Source organism: Brienomyrus brachyistius, chromosome 1, assembly GCF_023856365.1.
Source record: "Brienomyrus brachyistius isolate T26 chromosome 1, BBRACH_0.4, whole genome shotgun sequence".
Lineage (NCBI taxonomy): Eukaryota > Metazoa > Chordata > Actinopteri > Osteoglossiformes > Mormyridae > Brienomyrus > Brienomyrus brachyistius.
In genome coordinates, this window is record NC_064533.1 from 11,320,341 (window position 1) to 11,338,977 (window position 18,637).

Here is an 18,637-nt window from a genome sequence, read left to right on the forward strand (position 1 = left end):
TCACCCCCCCCCTAAAACTCTGAGCAAGGCCTGCAGTAATGAGATTTGCACATAAAGTTAATTACACATTCTGTCTCCGAAGCAGGAAGTGCTAGATATGTAAGCTAAGAGCACGATCAGGGCAGAAAATTGGCAAAATTAATGTTCAGCAGATTTTTATGTAATTATTTTAATGTGGAGAGATGCTAAGCTTTTGTGGTTTTCTTTCATGACATCGCACAGCACGCAATAGCAATGCAGAGTGTGGCTGTGTTTTTCTGATATGTTGCCAAACAGAGTAGACCTTTCCCATGTGGGCCTGACTCTCCATCAACAGCAGTCCATTGGAGAAATGCACTGTCAGTCACCACCGAGTTTAACTTTACCTCCTCCCATTGGTTCGAACCTGGCAGTGACAGATAGTGCGTGGTGATGATTTACAGCACGGGTTTCTCAGTTACTCTGGAGGATTCAAGGGGGGGGGCAGCACTTTACAGGGTGGCCCTGAATACGTAACATTATATGTCAAACTGCGCAGAGGACACAAGGTAACATTTTGCACAGAATTTCTAGCTACGTTCCTTGAATGACAACTGAAACAGCCAATGAGATTGTTTACTGCACAAAAAAACTGTTGTAATAAAGCAATAAGCTGAGTATGAGGACAAAAGCTCCGCCCTTAGGCATAAGGACGTAATCAGTCACCTTAAAACGTGACTCTTTCTCTTAGATGTAGACGCCCTTTATTTGACAAGGCAAATGACACTCTGCTACGGGACAGGATGTGCCATCCTCTGCCATCCTCTGCCATCCTCTGCCATCCTCTCTCCACCTCTCCAGTGGCCCAGCTCGGCCTCGAAGCCCTGCATTTACCTTCCCCATAGCCTGTCTGTTTGCTTTGGCACGGCTGTGCCAGGCAGGGCGGGGGTGGGGGGGAACAGTCGCTTGTGCCGTAACTTCATGAACAGAGAGAGAACAAATGTCACAGGCAGCAGCTGGATAGACTGGTTTGGCTCCGAGACCATAATGACTGCAGCCTGTAGCCCATATGTGTGTCTTTAAGGACCCCATTGCTAGGGCAGTCTAAAACAATGCCCGATTAGTGGGTTTGTTTGCCAGTATGCTCCTCGCCGTGAACCTGATGAAGTACAGCTTGTCATCTGTCCATGTGGTGTGCAGTGATGCTGAGCGGGGAAACCTGATACCCCCCACCTCCTAGAATTCCCGCTCCAATCCACGGGTGGTGACAGGTGGTTTAGAACGCCTGTTTGTGGAAGAACTTTCTGTTGCTCGATGCTGCAAAATGGCTCCCTTTGCCTCATAACTCTCTAAAAGGTGCTGCCTTCATATCCCAGTTATATGATGGTATGTTTTTCTCTTTGCAGACCCCCAGTTCGTCTTGTGGCTCCAGTCCACCAACAGGGGGCAATGTGCTGACGCCGTGCCCTTCGTTCCATCCCCCCCCGCTCCCAAGAGACCATTTCCTGAGGTCCCTAACTTGCCAGAGGACGTCTCTCACACCACAGCTGTGAGTCTGAAGACTGCCCTGCTCCCCCCACTGCCATCTGTCCCAGCATCTCCCTGCACTACAACTCCTCAACCAGAGGAGGTGGAAGGGGGAGCAAAGAGCGGCAGAGCTTTCCGGACTCCCCCAAGCCTAGAGCGTGAGGACACCTTTACTGCGATCTCTGGTGGACCAGACACCTGCATGATCTCCCGGTCCGACTTCAGCCAGCCTGGATCCAGTCAGTTCAGCCGCAGTACCAGTTTGTCCAGTAGGGGGAGTAGTGTCTTATCCGGTAAGAGCTCTTAGTCTTTGTGTCTTGTTTACATTGCTCCCTAATCAATTTTGACTGATTATTTGAATTGCCTGGAATTAGCAAAGCTGGCACCAAGATGTTTGTTGTTGGTGAGGTCCCCCCGCCCATATCAGGTTTATATAACGTGTGGCTCCTAAGGGATTCCCCCTTAGCACACTGATAGGGAGGATCAGCATCAGCAGAGGAGTCCTGTGGGATCTGGTTCGCTTTCATTCCTGTGTTGTCTTCAACAGGTGTGAGTAAAGACGAGGAAGCGGATAACGTAAATCTGTCCCAACTGCTCTCACAGTCGCCCTCCAGTACGCCTGCAGGTCCTGCCCTCCCACCTTTAGAAATCAACAGCAAATCACCTCCGGTCATGATGCTTGGTCTCCGTGATGGGGAACCTACATCCCCGCCCTGGCACGAACCTGAGTTCTGCATGGATGGAGGTGTCAGCCTCACCCCACAATCTTCTCAAACCATATCTGGTCCAAAGTGGGCATTCCTGCCTTCCAAGAAGATCTGGCAAGATTCTGTGTCTCCTCGCTGGCCTGTTCTGCCCCCAATATCTCCATTCAGAGGTGAGGAATGGGTCTCCAGTCCTTGTATGCATCTCTGCCATGTCCGTGTCCAGGGAAGGGGTGCAGATGCGGTGGGAAGTCCTCCCAGAAACAAAGTGTGAAATGCAGAAGGCTGAGAAATCAAAGCCCCGGCTTTCAGAAAGGCCTTCACATGTCCCCATCTCTGCATTTGTGGGGTGACCAGTTTTGTTCCCCTCATAATTAATTACTCTGAAAGCTTTTCTTTTTTCAACAAAATCACGGAAAGAAAGAGCCTTTTGATGAAGAGCTGGTAGAGTGGAATCATTTCAAAGCTGGAGCGGTGTACAATGGGGGACAGGGGCAGACTGGGGGAGTGGAAGCCGCTATCATTGCCCGCGGCCATCATTCTCTCTCCTTGCCAGTCACAGAGAGGCAGACATGTCGCTGGGAGTTATAAATCAACAGGGACCACAGTCTGGAGTCACCGGGGAGGGTTTAAGCCCAGACCGGCATGGAAAGGTCTGGCCTTCTCCATGGCCGCCGGGATAAAGAGTGTGTGTCAGGGAGCGATAGAGACCGTTGATCGCTGGCAACTGATCTTTGCAGGAAGTTGTATGTACGAGGATAAACAATGGAGAAATTGTGCCAGAACTTTCTCGGTCGTCAGTGGTGACCGTGGGCCTCCTGTGCCGGTTGGGGGGGGGGCGGGGTGCGTGGCATAGGGTTTTCATCGAGGGCACTGGAAGGCCATCTAACCCGCGTCCTGCATGCAGGCTGCTGATGCTCTACTGTTATGTCAAAATAAGAGTCTCTCAGACCATGGTGTGTGGTGTACATTAGCAGAGGTCTGCATAGAGAGGCTCTTGGGCTGTGTCAGCGCTGGCTGGCTTGTATTGTGAAGTTTTACACAGCTAATTCAAAAACTGATATGGGATGTTTACATCTGCTGGACAGATTCTTAAGGTAGGAATGATACCTTCTACCTACCTTGTTGGGGGTCTTCTCAGCCTTTTGGTGTCCATGGACTGGCTTAGATTGTAAAAAAGTTTCATGGACCAGTAAGGTGAGGGGTTACCATGTATAATGTATATGGAAATGCAGGACAATTCGCATACAGGTCTGGGTTAGTACAGGACACGGCATTATATGGGACGGCTGGCAACTGTATCCACAGTGTTCCGGGGACCGAGTGCTGAGAACCCTTAGTGTAGAGGACAAGGTTCCACCCAGATAGAAACTGCCGGAGACATTCTTCATGGTCAAATCTGGAATAAAATTTCAGACAATGGAACAACCTGGAAGATGGCGAGGCACTTAGGGGATGCCATGACAGAATGCCCTCAGTCCCCAGTATGGGGTGAGCCTTTTTTTTTTGGGGGGGGGGGGTGTATGTATGCCTCCCTTTCATGTCACCGTGTCACTCTGTGACAATTTCCATTGACCTCCTGGCCAGCCCCTTTGAACGCTGTCTTCAGTGCGTAGCTGCACTTGACAATGTGGGGAGACCTTGCCTATTGTGGGGGGTGGGGGGGAGGGCGTGAGGGTGACGGACGGGCCTCTTGTCTGCCCCTAACTGTGTCCTGCCACCTCCCCCCCATGTGCTGCCTGGGAAGAATGCTGCTTCTGGGTCAGAGAGGAGGGCTGGCTGAAAAGGCAGCAGTATGGCCGCCAGTATGGAGTCAAGTCCTCCTTTTGTCATCAGGAGGAGCGCTGGGGCTCCGCTGTGTGTGTGTGTGTGTGTGTGTTTGTGTGCGTCTGCATGTGTGTGTGTGTGTGTGTGTCTGGACAGGGTAATGAGAGCTGGAGATCAGGTCCCAGCTGACGTGTCGCTCTTAGGGACAAGGTGCCCAATCTGCCCTGGGGGAGGAATGTGCTCATTATCACTTACTGATGGGGCTGCGATGGTCAGCTGGGGCCTCGGACAGTTATATCTCCCCTGGAATCAGGATCTCCTGCGGCTGTCCTTAGCTGCATGCCTCTTTGTTTGTTTTGGGGCCAGTTAAACAAGGGGTAGGGGGTGACATGTGAGTTAAACACTGGGGAGGAGGACAGGGAATGGGAATGCCGGCTTCTCTTCAGTGCTGCCCCTCTACCCATAATTCCAAGCAAGGGGGTCTGAAGGGGCCCTCATGTGACTGCCGTGCCCTTTGGCTCCCTCCAGATGGCAGAAAGGTCAGGGGGTCCCCTTCCTCCAGCCTAAGCCCCGCCCACTCGGACGACTTCGACGAGCTGGACGCCCTCGCCCCACACACCGGATCCGTTCTGTCCCAGGAGCTGTCAGGGGATGATCCAGACCACAGTTCATCTGCTGGAGGTACTGGTTCTGTAATGCCTTTAATACACCTGACAGCTACCCGTATTTATGGACCAGCCTACCCAATATCCACCCCTGCAAGGTATACAGGGGTATACCGACTGGAGATACACAGGCACTCCCCGAGGCAATTCTATGATGTTTTAAGGTGGGGGTGGGGGGGGGCATAATCTGCATTCAGCTGGGACCAATGCCCCATATACATACCTTCTGTTTGTTTAAATACACAGGTAAATTAGAGCCCTCCAGTAAACTTTACAGACTGACATATATGCATCCTCTGACCACTTACTGGGTAGGAGGGAGGCCTAGAGCTTAACCCAAGCAGGGGGTTGGGGCAGGCAGACTCGTATAAAGCAGACACTTCAGGCAATGTAAGGAAGGCAGGCCACCACACTGCGTGTCTTAGACTGTGTAAAGCGGAGTACCCAGCACAAGAATGGGTGAAATCCACACACTCAGGGTGGGGAACAGGAATCAAAGCCTCAGTCCAGATAGGCTGATATATCTCTCTTATATATTAACTAATTGAAGATCAAAATCCCATAATTCACTCAGTCCACAGCATACATATTTGAGAAACGTATGAGTACGTGGTGAGCTTTGGAAATTTTAATGAAAGTTCTTTGAGTACATGAGGACTGAATGGGTTTGGTTCGCAGTAATGTAACATACGTGGAGGAAGAACTTTCGGTCATCGGTGGTCTCATCTGAATAACAACAGAATACAGACTAAGTGATTTTCGAAATTTGCCCTTCAATTAGCATGACAGAGGGCTGGAAAAATTCCTGTGTGATTATGTCGCCCCTACCTGCCTGAAACGTGTGAGTAATCTGAGTAAACACACTGTTACCTCACTGCGCCTTCTTAGCCGCGTCTTTTGTTTCAGGGTGTTGTTTATTAGTCCCTTCCAGGGCCCAGAGTCAGACACTCCTTCCTGACGTGAGCTGGCCTTCGGGTGGCATTGGTGCTGTCGCACGTGTGTGTGTGTGTGTGTGTGTTTGGGGCAATTTGTCACGCTGCCTGGCGAAACGGTTCTGTGCATGAGGATAAACAGCCACACGCTGCCTCTGCGTCTGAGCATGTGCGTATGTGTGTGTGTCCTGAGGGCGAGCAGTCAGCCGTGAAGAGGAGCATCACTCACTCTGAGCCTCATTTCCTTCTGACGGAAATCCTAAGAGGCCATTATCCTGCTAAGCTTCAGCAGGGTGTTTAACCTACCTGCGGTTTCCTTAACTCAAGTTGCTGGTACCTGTTGGAAGGAAAAAAAACTTCCTGTGGCCTCCTCCCTACCGCTTGTCAGATGAGTTTTAATACAGGTATAGCACTGATTACTCTATGTTCACCCATTTTAAAGTGCTTGTTACCCATAATGCACTGCTAATGAGACACTTTGTTGTTAAATGTCCAGCATTGGCCTCTGCATAATAGGAAAGAATAAAATATGGAATTTAATATAAATGCAATCTGGACAGCAGGGCAGCCCACGCAGCTCATCTTATCACTAGCTGTTGTGTGATATTATTTATGTTGTAGTTTTGAACTGGTTCTGGTTTGAATAATCCTACTTCAATATCTCTGTTGTGCTACCAGCGGACATTGAGCTGAGTTCACACCAGAGGTAACACATTACTTGACGGGGCACTGAAGTACAAATCATGAGCAAATATAGCCACTGCTTGAGATAAAAGATGCGTCATGATTCATTAATGCAGAACAAACATGAGATCGGTATTTCAGCTGTGTTACTCATAACTTCTTCCTTCAGTAGTTCACAGAGGTTTACAGATATAATAACAAATACAATAACTGCTCGAGATAAAAGACTTGTCACAATTTTTTAATGATGAATAAACACGAGATTAGTATGTGACTAAGATTTACCTGTATTTTCTGGTTAATTGATCCTTAAGTAATATCATAATACTACATTATTTGTGTTCCCTCTAGTGTTACCAGATATTCCAGCCTTTCACCTGGCCCTGATCATTAAGCAGAATCAGGGTCATTGGCTAAGAATGTTTGCACATACAGGGAATTCATGCCCACTTGTCAGTGACTCTCATACATACTGTACAGCAGACAGATAGTTAAAAGATTGAGGAGACGCCGGTGGGCTAACGGAGCCCAGTGCCGTGCAGGGCGGATTGTAGCAGTGATGTCTGTGAGGAAGCTGGAATGCTCTTTTGGGTGGGGGAGTAATCCAGACCATAATAACATAATATCTCCAACAATGGCCTCTGGTCTCGTCCACATCCTTTCTAGAGCCCCTGAATTTGTCAGTCTGAAGCTGCTCCTGCTGTTCTGTTGGCAGACACAGACACACACACGCACACACACAAGTACACGTGCATACATGCACTTGTGAGTAATGTGTAATTCAGTAGGGTTGGACACTGCGGCTGTGATCAGTAGGTTGTCGGCTCGGATCCCCTGGTCTCCAGAGTGACGTTGCTGCTAGGCCCGTGAGCAAGGCCCTTAACCCCAAATGCCTGGCCCTGGTTTCTCAGTTATCAGTGTTAAAGGTGCATGTTCACCCTCACAGCGTTGTATATGGTAGCGTGTCAGTAGCGTGTCTTGCTTTCGCCTGGTCAGAGAAGGCGCCGCAGTGCTGTGATCTGCTTGAGGAAGTTGGGCTCGGTAAGAGAGTGGCATGGCTTGACCTTTGACCCCGTAACGGCTCTGTGAAATCCCCCGTCGGAACTGCCCACGCCCCTGGGCGCCAGAAGAGATTTGCATGGGCTCGGAGCCAGCGCCGGCACTGATACTGTATCAATGAGGTGTGACAGAGACAGAGCTGTAGCCCCTGGAAGCAGCTCGCTGGCCCTGAACCTCCGCCTGCAGCCTGATGTCACACAGCGACCACTTTGCCCTCAGCTTCTGCTGGTGGTTCCCTGGCAATCAGTGTGTGGTGCTTTTGTGGTTCTGGCCATTTAATATTGAGGCAGGCCTTTCATGAATGGTCCATCCATCCATTTTCCAAACCGCTTATCATACTGGGTCGTGGGGGGGTCCGGAGCCTATGCCGGAAGCAATGGGCACGAGGCAGGGAACAACCCAGGATGGGGGGCCAGCCCATCGCAGGGCACACTCACACACCATTCACTCACGTATGCACACCTACGGGCTATTTAGCAACTCCAATTAGCATGTTTTTGGACCTTGGGGGGGAAACCGGAGTACCCGGAGGAAACCCCACGACGACATGGGGAGAACATGCAAACTCCACACACATGTGACCCAGGCGGAGACTCGAACCCGGGTCCCAGAAGTGTGAGGCAACAGTGCTAACCACTGCACCACCATGCACCCCTCATGAATGGTATTTTGGCTATATTCTGGTTGGTGGGATATATACTGTTTCACTGTTGTCCTCCTATTCTGATTGGTAGGACTGGCGGTCTCTCTTCTGTCCTCCTATTCTGATTGGTGGGATGGGCAGTCTCACTTCCATCCGCATATTCTGATTGATGGGATGGGATGGGGGGGGGGGTCTATATGCTACTATCCTGCTCTGATTGGTGGGATGAGCTGTCTACTCTCCTCCTATTCTGATTAGTGGGTCTGTCTTGCTTTCTTTTAAAGAGCTGTCGCAGCTGGCAGCCTCCCTGGCTTTGGGCTGTGACTCGAGCGATTCAGCCTCCCTGTCCCACATACGGCTCCTACTCCTGGACCGACACCCTTCCATGGGGTCCATCTCCCCCCCGGCACCAGAGCAGGCATCGCAGAATAACGATGGCGAGGGACTGGAGACGGCTGACGGGACCCAAAGTGCTCTCGGATTATTCCACAGGGCCATAGGTGTCCTTGTGCTTCTCGCCATCACTGCATGTGGTTTGAGTGACATTCCCGGGGATCCAATCCCGTCGACTGATCATGACAGTTCACCAGGGAGCTGAATTTGCATGTCAGGCCCACTCGCTGTGTTTTTTGGCCACAGGACGTGCGTCGGGGGGGGTACAGGTCACAAACAGCTTGGCTTTTTCAGCTGCCCAGCATGGCTGAGCAGGTCGCGCTGAGCAGAAGCAACAGTTAGCGAGACACAGTGTCCCGTTTCAGCGGAGCTTCTCCGCAGGGTAGGGGAATACCACAGCAGCACTAGCAAGCGGGGGGCAGGTGGGGGCCGGGGATCGGCCTTGACGTGCCGGGGGCCCATCGCGGGCTTTGAACCCGGTGTCGGCCGCCTGTCATCTCGTCTCAGGTGGGCCGTTTTGGGCCGGGCACGCGTGCGGAGCGTGGGGATTAACTGTAAAGCAATAAATCGGCTGAGATTCACTGCGGCTTGGCGGGGGGTGGGGGGGGGGTGGTGGTGCAGGTGGCCGGTCTGGGGTTTATGGAGCCCATGATGTGCCGCTGCCATGAAGATCAAACAGCCCGAGTTTATGATTAACTGGGAAACGGGACATTTAGTTTGGACAGATTTAGGGAGAGGCTGAGGGAAGTGGCTCTGATCCAGTAATATCCACTGTCCAGTTAGACAGTCCAGAACTCAATGTCCTTATCTTCTGTCTTGTATTTGGCTCAGAAAATTGGCCAAACCATGGGACTTTTTATGTAAAGATCTTAGTTAGTCTTTATATTATTGCATTTGTTTATGCAGTACTGTACAAAAGTCTTAGGCAGGCAAAGAAAATGATGTTTAGATTATCCTCGTGTTGGTGTAAAACTATGATATCATGCCTGTCAAAGTGTGTCAGCTTCGCCATTTCAGAATCCTTGCTAAAATCATCGCAGTATTTGCAGCGACCGTCCAGTGCAGCCATGTATTTTTTGACTTGGCCACTAGCACACCTCATACAGCTAGTCAATCTGTCACTGACTTTTTTAAACCAACATATTTAATTATATAATTGAGCTGCTGGTGAAATTTAACAAAATCATGGAACGGCTGAGGTGCCCCTGAGGAGAGGTTTGGGAACTGAAGCGGTGTTCATCTAGCCATCCAACTAGATATCAGTAACTTTTTAGAAAACAGAAGAAATGGTTACTAGTTTTTATCGTGTTACTCTTAATCTGCACATGTTCTAATGTTAAATTGTGTTTTTTGTTCTAAACCAAAGAACAGTTGCTACCCAGATAAACAGCTTTAAACATTTCTTTGGACTGCCTAAGACTTTTGCACAGTACTGTATATCTGTATATCTGTATAATGAGCGTAGCATTGTTCCAGTGTACCAAGGAGAATGCCAGGCGTATGACTGGCCACCGCAACAGTCCATGCACACCTACGACACACAAACACACACAGACACACGCCTGCTTCTCTTTCTGCCCTTCTGGAATGTGGGAGTCCGCCCTCCCCGAGCGGGACGGGGCGCTGAGGGTATCCAGGTATCGTCTACACCTTTCATGGGGGGCCGGAGGTAGCCATCTTGCCCCCATGGCGTTTGTTCCTCAGCGAACATCGCGTTCCTTCAGTCCTGCTGCACCTGCCGCCGCTCTCAGAGAGCAGGTGCTTCAAGAAGGTTGTGTTACTGCATAAACATTTGCTTTTGAGATTAATAAGCTGAGCTCATCACTAGGGCCAGCACACACACTCATATGCCCAGATGGGGTGTATGGGTGGGGGGGAGTAAAAATCCCCTATATAAAGCTTTATTGCTGTGTGCTGTCCCCCGCCCTCACTACTCCCACCTTCTCCTTTTCCTTCCTCTTTTCCCCTTTCCTATCGTCCTTCTCCATCCTCTGTTCCTCGCTCTCATTCCCATTCTCCCATATCGTCCGTCTCTTGGCAGGATCCAGTGCAGCGACAGCCTCCAGCACGGCAGATGAGGGGCGGGGTCAGAGTGGGCCGGGTCAGAGTGGGCGGGGTCAGAGTGGGCGGAGTCAGAGCAGGCAGGTGAGTCTCGGGTCGGTCCAGTTTCCTGCTCAGGTGCCTAAACCCTGTGCCACTCTGTGAGCAATTAACAGTTGCGAAAGATTACAAGCTGTAAAAGGTTTGCTCTGGAGGGAAATCCCGAGGCAGCAATCAGCCTCATTCAAACGTCGCTCCAGCGTAAGATAACTGATAACAGGTGATAGTGATCAAATAAAGAAGCGTTCACCTTTATTAACAAAGAAAACTGCCAGCTTATCTATTCGCATTGTATTCATAACGAATGGAAGTGTATGTCAGAAGTTCAAAACCCAAGAATTATCTTCTGTTCATGATAAAATATTGGCTTCACCGCTGGTGTTTATAACTGCCATGTGGATGGCGCTCATGAATGGGGTATTTGTGAGCTGGGACTCTGCAGGTACAGAAGGATTCTTGGCGCCATCCCGGGTGTGGATGGGACTCATGGGAAGCTTTTGGGGGGCCAGGGGCTCACCGGGCTACAAAGGTCATTGACAGGAAGTCTTGACTGGGGATAGCGTGGGTGACAGCGTCAGGTAGAGTCGGGGCAAGGTGAAAGGTCGATGGGGGAGGGGTACAGCAGGTTACGGGCGCTGCTGGGGTGGATTATCTGTCTACCTCCATTCTGATACGGGATTCATTCAGCTCGCTGTTACCGGCAGGGTGAGGGTGACCTGACAAAGTGGCCGTAGGAAGAATCTTACCAAAGGTACCAGTGACTTAGTAATATCTTAAGCAAGTTACAGGTGAACTGTATTATGCTTTTATCAAAAACAAGTCAGATTTATCTATTTCTAGAGCAGTCTGGATCCTTAACCCCTATGCCCCCTGTTGGTGGGTGGCATCCCGATGCAGCATGACCATGAGGAACTGCAGTGTTGTTCTTCTGCGGCTGGTTTGCAGGTTCGGAGCCCATGGGCAGCTTACGAGGAGATTTGTGAAGTGTGTATGTTTGCTGCAGATCCAGAACAAGGAGGGAGCCCGTTCTCCATGCTCCAGGCTGCCTCTGTCTGGATATTCCCGGAATCGAGGTTCTGCCTGCAAGTCCACAGGTATGGGGCCTCGGATGTCATCTTAATCACTCTGGGTCTTGACTAAAAGAAGTTAAATGCTAAATAACAAAAAACGGTTCTCACTTTAACTGTATGTTTAATTGATATCCAATTGCCTCTTCACTCATTCTCTCATTCATTCACTTGTTCATTCATGTTCTCAATCATCCAGTCAAAAACTTAGTCATTCACTCACTCATTCGCTCCCGCATTCAGTCACTCACTCACTCACTGCTCCTTGTATTTTGCCCATTCATTCAGTGATCAACTCTTTCACGGAGGCAGGTACAGGCCCCCGGGGTGCCGCAGAGCCTGCTGCGTTTGGGCACTGCAATGGCCAGCTTCCTCTTCCATTATGCGGCTGCACTGCATCTGTTACCCACTGAGCTGCTGCACTGCATCTGTTACCCACTGAGCTGCTGCACTGCATCTGTTACCCACTGAGCTGCTGCACTGCATCTGTTACCCACTGAGCTGCTGTACTGCATCCGTTATCCACTGAGCTGTGGGACAAACTAAGTGAATGGAGCCATGTGACATCACTTATACTGAGGCCCGTGGCCCAGTTCAGGGGGGAGGGATGACAGCAGCACACACCCCCCCCTCCTGGGCAAAGGAGAAATGTTCATTCATTAAGAGCAAGAGTGAAAGCCAACATGCAGGAACCTGAGTCCAGCATCCCAGGACCAGGTGGTGCGAGAGATAAGATTTACATGTTGATAGGGGACGACACAAAAACCGACCTCCCCCTCCCCATTTGAAAACCGGAAGCCAAATTTTTCACACCACTTCCAAACTTAATATCCCTGCTCGTACCCTCGCTGAGTGCAGTGGCCGTTAGGACTCTCTGGTCCCCTTGGAAGGCCCATTTTTAGCTGGTACACATAATCCATGTAAATGTTTGTGGGGGGGGGGGGCGGGGGGGGCGACCTCCAGAGTGCTTTGTACGCAGGCGGCAGGCGAGGAGTTAAGCGGGAGAGGCACCCAGCGGGCTGCCACTGCTTCCTCTCTGCTGCCCCCTGTGATTTTTTACAGCACAAGAGGGGCCATGATTCATATAGTGGAGCCATAATTTATATAGAGGAGCCAACCTTAGCATTAGCCAATAATATGTTTTGAATCACTGCATGACAGGACGGGGAGCATTCCTGCAGCCAATCAGCTTTCAACTAAGGCCAGTACCCCTGTGACCCCTCCCCTGCTCCTGCCTCTCCTGTGGTTCGCCTCTGTCTTTCTTTGTCCTCTACTGTCTTTATCTTAACCTCTTTATCATCCATGCATCCATCCATCCATATGGGTGTGTGTGCGTGTGTGTGTGTGCGTGCGTGTGTGTGTGTGTGTGCGTGTGTGTGTGCGTGTGTGTGTGTGTGTGCGTGTGTGTGTGTGTGTGTGTGTGTGTGTACCAGTGTCCTGTGGTTGCGTGTAGGGAGGTGCGGACGCGAGAGCAGGCTGTGGCACCCGATATGCTGATCGCTGGCTCTGTCTCATCACAGACCCTTGGTCCCTCTCAGATAATGATGGACAAAAGCAGGGATTACAGCCCTGTCTGCCCCTCCAGTCATGGTGCCATGAGGTCAGGCCTGGGGGGCGAACTCAGGCTGGATGGGAGCCCTTACATCCACCCAGTGCAGATTACTGCTTACAAGCATTATACTGCTGATGACCTGTTCCCCACTTTTTGGGGCAGGGCTCTCCTTTGGGCCAAGGACTTCTGTATCAGGCCTAGTGCTTTGTCTCTTGATGGACTGAGCATGTACAGCAATGGGCGTGGAGCCCCCAAAGTGGTTTTCCCAAACAGAACCGCTGAAATAGGCACAGCATGATTAGAAAGGGATGCTGGGTTCCACATGTAGAAAAGCACCTGTCATGTGGTCCGGGATCCAGTCAGACATGGGTGGAAGTGACCAGTGTTCCTGCCATTAGCAAACTGAGAAGAAGATGCCCCGTTGCATTCTGGGAGTGTGTGTGGCATCAGAAAGCAGAACGCAGATAGAACAGTAACGTAATGCAGAGAGAAACCAGGAGCTTGCATCAGGCTTAATATGGAACTGAGTGCTCAGCCGATTACCGAGTGAGTGAGGAGAATGTCTGGTGAAAGAGTGTGATAGTAATAACTGTATGTGTGTACACATGTCTGAGAGAGAAAGGATGCGTGGCATTTTGTAATTTTGAGTATAATATTTGTGGGTTGTTTTCTATTACATGTTGAAGGCCCAGTGCTCTTACGCTCAGGAAACAAAAGTAACACTGCACTGCACAAAAATTACTTTAAATGCAATGCATGAACGTGGCCCCCACATTCTTATGCCCCCCCCTCGTGCTTTTCTTGGCGCTGTGACGAGCCGGCCAGCACCGTTACCCCTTCGGAGGCATCATGAGAAGTCAGAGGCCGCCGGGCCGCCGCACTCTCGGTGTCCCGCGGACGGCGTTGGGGCCCCTGTCCTCCCCTGGGGAGTTAATTATTTCATGGGCTCCTGCAGTCCCCCAGGCCAGAGGATCTGGCTGCACCCGCTGCTGTATTTACCATTCAGCTGTCAGCGAAGTTAAAAGTGTAAATAGATGTAACTATCGGCGAGCCACAAAGGGGACTAATCTAGACTGACCCCGGCGGATTGTTCCGGGGGGCCGGCAGTCAGATTAAGGAAGTGAAAGAGAGAGACACTGGAGCAGAGATTAGCTGTGTTCAGGGCAAGGGATGCCCTCCCCCCCCCCACGGTCCTCAGCACCCCGGACCACACACTGACACCCGGGCAGTCAGCATTGTCTTCACACCCCGATACTGAGGCAGCGTTGGCCATTGTCTCTAAATCCAACCCCCCCCCCGAAAGAAATCCAAACCTGAACACCAAGTCTTTGACTGACACTTGTCAGGGCTGATGATGGAGAGGGTGACGCTTTGGGGAAAGAAGGTCCCCCAGAAAGAACAATCAACCCATGAATAATCTAGCCCCCCCCCCCCCCCCCCCCCCCACTGCACCTCCCAAATTAGGTGCAGTGTGGCATCACTGGGGATCAAGCCGATTCTCTCACTGGCTGTCATCCTTTTTTCAGATGCACAATGAAAGAGACACAAGTGACATCTTCTTTCTCTTTTGCCCTGTGTGTGTGTGTGTGTGTGTGTGTGTGTGTGTGTGTGTGTGTGTGTGTGTGTGTGTGTGTGTGTGTGTGTGTCGTTCTTCTCCCCTTTAAGGAGATCAGGGGACAAACTGGGCCTGTGAAGGATCTGATTCAGTCTTTCTCAGCCAAATCCAGCTATCTGTGTTTTTCAGATGGTTTCGTTGGTATGGCAACCTGCTCCATGTGTGCTTTCTAGATACTTCTTAAGGGGTTTAGGGTCTTGTCCCCAGCTGTAGTTAACCAAATAAAATGCTGACAATAGTGACACGTCGAGTTTAGAGGTGAAGAAAACTGGGGATATCGTCTGGTGTGTTTAAGACACATTTTCTCATTTTTAATGATGTGGCCCCATGACCCTGCATAAGACTAGGGGGTTATGAATGGATGGATGGATGGATGGAAAAAAAATCCATTTTTCAGTGATCATCTGTGAAATGGACAGATTGAAAATCCAGGCCCAGAAGATATTTGCCTCTTCTGCTTAGTCCTGGTTGCAGTTAATTCCTGCTGATAAGGGGACTAAAAGGCACAGCCTGAACCATGACAAGGAAAATCCAGAGTTTTATAAAACGGATGCTGGGTTTGTCACATTGTGCTCTGTGAGCCTGAGCGATAGGGCTGTCAAGCATTTGAAAATTTACGGGCAGTACAGCAAAAGATCAAGTCATTAAATCTGAACACTGACCGTAAAAATACTTAAATGCCCACACATCTCCTGTGCCTCCATGCCGGTAAGAACCATCATTCAAGGTAGGAAGCCGTGATGAGTGATGTCAACCACCGGGGCGGCGCTGTCAGGGGTATTCATCACGCCTGGCAGCTGAGACGGGATCATCGGAACAGAGGCCGCGTAATGGGACGTGACCCACCCCACCCGGAGTGCTAACGAGCGGAAAAAGGGACAGGGGGAACAAATGGTGGCACGTTGTTTGTATTAATGAAAGTCTGGGACCAAGGATCTGGGATGTGGTTGTCTATCGTGGTGGAGGAACACAGGCGGGGGGCTGGAGGGTGCTGGATACACACGCCGAGCATGGCCCAAATACCCTACCCTGCTGTGACCCCCCCACCTTCACTTTGCTCTAGCTCAGCTTCGAATTTGATGTCTGGGTTTTTTCTTTGAGTCGTCTGTACAAAAAAAAAGGATAAAATTTGAATCCTTTGCTTGTCACTGGGGCTGTACCCACCAGGGTCTGCCAGTTATACTCTAACTGCAGAAATGCACTCTGAGGAACATTTCTGTACAATTGATGATATGTTAATGCTGTTGGTATCTTTGGGATGTTCCACAGAGTCCATTTCTGTACCTTAAAAGGTACAATTACAAGGGTACAGTGACAAGCAAAGGTGCACATTTTACCCTTTTTTCTGAGAGTGTACAAGGTCTGCGAAAATGCGTGATGCTAAAAGAGCAGACTGAGCAACAGCCTTCAGAATGGCACCAAGATTGCCCATGAGCAGCACCAAGGTCGCCCATGAGCAGCACCAAGATCGCCCGTGAGCAGCACCAAGGTCATCCGTGAGCAGCACCTATGTTATCCATGAGCAGCACCAAGGTCGCCCGTGAGCAGCACCTATGTCACCCATGAGCAGCACCAAGGTCGCCTGTGAGCAGCACCAAGGTCACTCATGAGCAGCACCAAGGTCGCTCGTGAGCAGCACCAAGGTCGCCCGTGAGCAGCACCTATGTTATCCATGAGCAGCACCAAGGTCGCCCGTGAGCAGCAACAAGGTCGCTCGTGAGCAGCACCAAGGTCGCCCATGAGCAGCAACAAGGTCGCCCGTGAGCAGCACCTATGTTATCCATGAGCAGCAACAAGGTCGCCCGTGAGAAGCACCTATGTTATCCATGAGCAGCACCAAGGTCGCCCATGAGCCTTGCCTCACACTTTCCTGAACACTTTTGCAGCTTAGAACTCAAAAAGAGCTGGATTACATTGAGCTACAGTTGCATGTTCTCCTGAATCCTCCAGGCATTCTGATCAGCCCAAAGACATGCAATTAGGCTAAAATGTTTCTCTAAATTGTTTGAGTGTGATTACATCACCTGTGATGGACTGATGTATCCCAGCCCTATGCTGTCTGGGATCAGTTCTACCACCCCCCCCATTTAGGGACTAGATGGTGGCTGCATACCTGTATGGGCATAACATCCACCTACCCGCTTCTTAACCAGCTACAATCTCTTAATGAAGTCAGGCATTCCAGTGTTCCCTAACAGCGGGAGGTGCTGTGTATCGCACCCATACAGCTCGCATAATGGGCTCTTAATTAGTCATCCGTCACGTAATTAACAGATGGGTGCCTCTTGAGATAGGGGCCCCCTTTCAGAATGGTGTGTTGTCTTCTGAGGGGCTTTAAGAGGGACATGGAAGGGGGTGTAAATGTGGGTTTAAAGCCGGGCTACCAGATGATTTCCTGGAGGTTGTGATTTTTTTTTGGTTCTCTATAATTTAGTCCTATATGAGTACTGTACTAAATTAATACCAGATAACTTCCTCATCCTAATTTCCCACATCTTCTCCCGAGTGTCATGGTAGAGAAGAGCATCATAATACTCATTCATACGTCAAAGACACACATGACATAGGAGCCATTTGTTACTGGAATCCAAGAAATTAGATTTCAGGACCAGACAGATTTCACTGCTGACTGGAGCGACCCAGCCTTGGGAGAGGAGGTTAGTTCCTGTTGCTTGCTTCACTCCATGAACTTCTGCAGGTACCAAGTGAGGCTCTATCCCTTTTTTAGCCCTCTTTGAGGGGAAGGAACTCCACCACGGAAATGGGGATCTGGGGAATGGTACTGGAGCCTGGTGCCTGGCCAGGAGGACAACTTGGGCGGCACATGGCCCGGATCAGGAAGCCTGGGACCAAGCCGGGACCAACAGGGCTATGTACATCTACTCCAGGCTCCAGGAAGCTGGGACGACTAAACCCAAGCCTGAACACTGCCAGGGCCCATCCAGATTTGAGGACTGTGAGTAGCACTTCCCTCTTTGTGCAGTGCGTGTATGTCTGTGCCTACCTGCGTGTGCAGTGTGTCTGTGTCTGTGCCTATCTGTGTGTGCAGTGCGTCTGTGTCTGTGCCTACCTGTGTAATATGAATGCTGCCCAACTGAAAAGAGATCTTTACAATAAATCTTTGCAATAAAGCACAAGAGCCCTGTCCAGTCTGTGTGATGTACAGGCAGTTCTTCACTGACCTAAGCTATCTGTTCCACCAACCCTTATGTAAGTGAAATTTACCTTCCTATTCCATTCAAGACACCTTATGGAAACACGTAACCCAAAAGCACAGGCAGTCCCCAGGTTACTTACATCTTTAAGTTCAATTTATAGGTTTGTCGGAAAAATTATAATTCAGTACATAATAATAAGAATTATTACTGAAGCTGCACAATGTTTTCACGAACATCACGAAGTGTATGTGCGTTTGTTATTACGAATCAGTGTGTTATACCTGATTTTTTGATATAATAGTCTTTATGGCAGTATGTTTGTAAATACGAGTTGTCAGTAAGCGGACATTCTTAACCTGGGAACTGCCTATATACTAGTAACATAAAGAATTCAATTATGATGCTTTATTGCATTAATGTTGAACTCTGTATATCTCAGATACTTTTGTGTAAGTGTTGATTACCTTAAGTCAGTTTGACTTAAGTCGAGAACGGCAGGTGCTTTTATGCAGCTCTGAGAAAGTTTGCTTCCATGTGCTCTATTATATTAGCATCATCTGAGCTGGGCTGCTGCTGGACATTTTGGGCCCCATGAAAGTATATCAAACGGGGCCGCCAGTCATGACCATGACAGGGGCCCGTGGAATCATCGAGACTGTGCATCCCTAATTCCTCACGCAGACACAGACACACACACACACGTACTGTGGTTCATCCATGACACACATACTGGACAGCCTCGAAGAAGTACAGCTGCTCGGGCGGCATTCACGCAGTGGCGATGCAGTGCTGCACTGCCTCACTGTGGATGTG

The 18,637-nt window shown here is 50.0% G+C and overlaps 1 protein-coding gene across 2 annotated transcripts in view; it reads left to right on the forward strand.

Annotated features, from left to right (window-relative positions):
* LOC125751726 (uncharacterized) overlaps nt 1–18,637 on the forward strand; it is a 44,280-nt gene that overhangs the window by 14,532 nt on the left and 11,111 nt on the right. For both annotated transcript variants that reach the window (XM_049030916.1, XM_049030924.1), the window contains exons 4-10: nt 1,365–1,778; nt 2,033–2,362; nt 4,485–4,637; nt 8,224–8,439; nt 10,374–10,477; nt 11,436–11,526; nt 17,395–17,622. In XM_049030916.1, the coding sequence (XP_048886873.1) occupies nt 1,365–1,778; nt 2,033–2,362; nt 4,485–4,637; nt 8,224–8,439; nt 10,374–10,477; nt 11,436–11,526; nt 17,395–17,622 (1,536 nt within the window). The remainder of the gene's footprint in view (nt 1–1,364; nt 1,779–2,032; nt 2,363–4,484; nt 4,638–8,223; nt 8,440–10,373; nt 10,478–11,435; nt 11,527–17,394; nt 17,623–18,637) is intronic.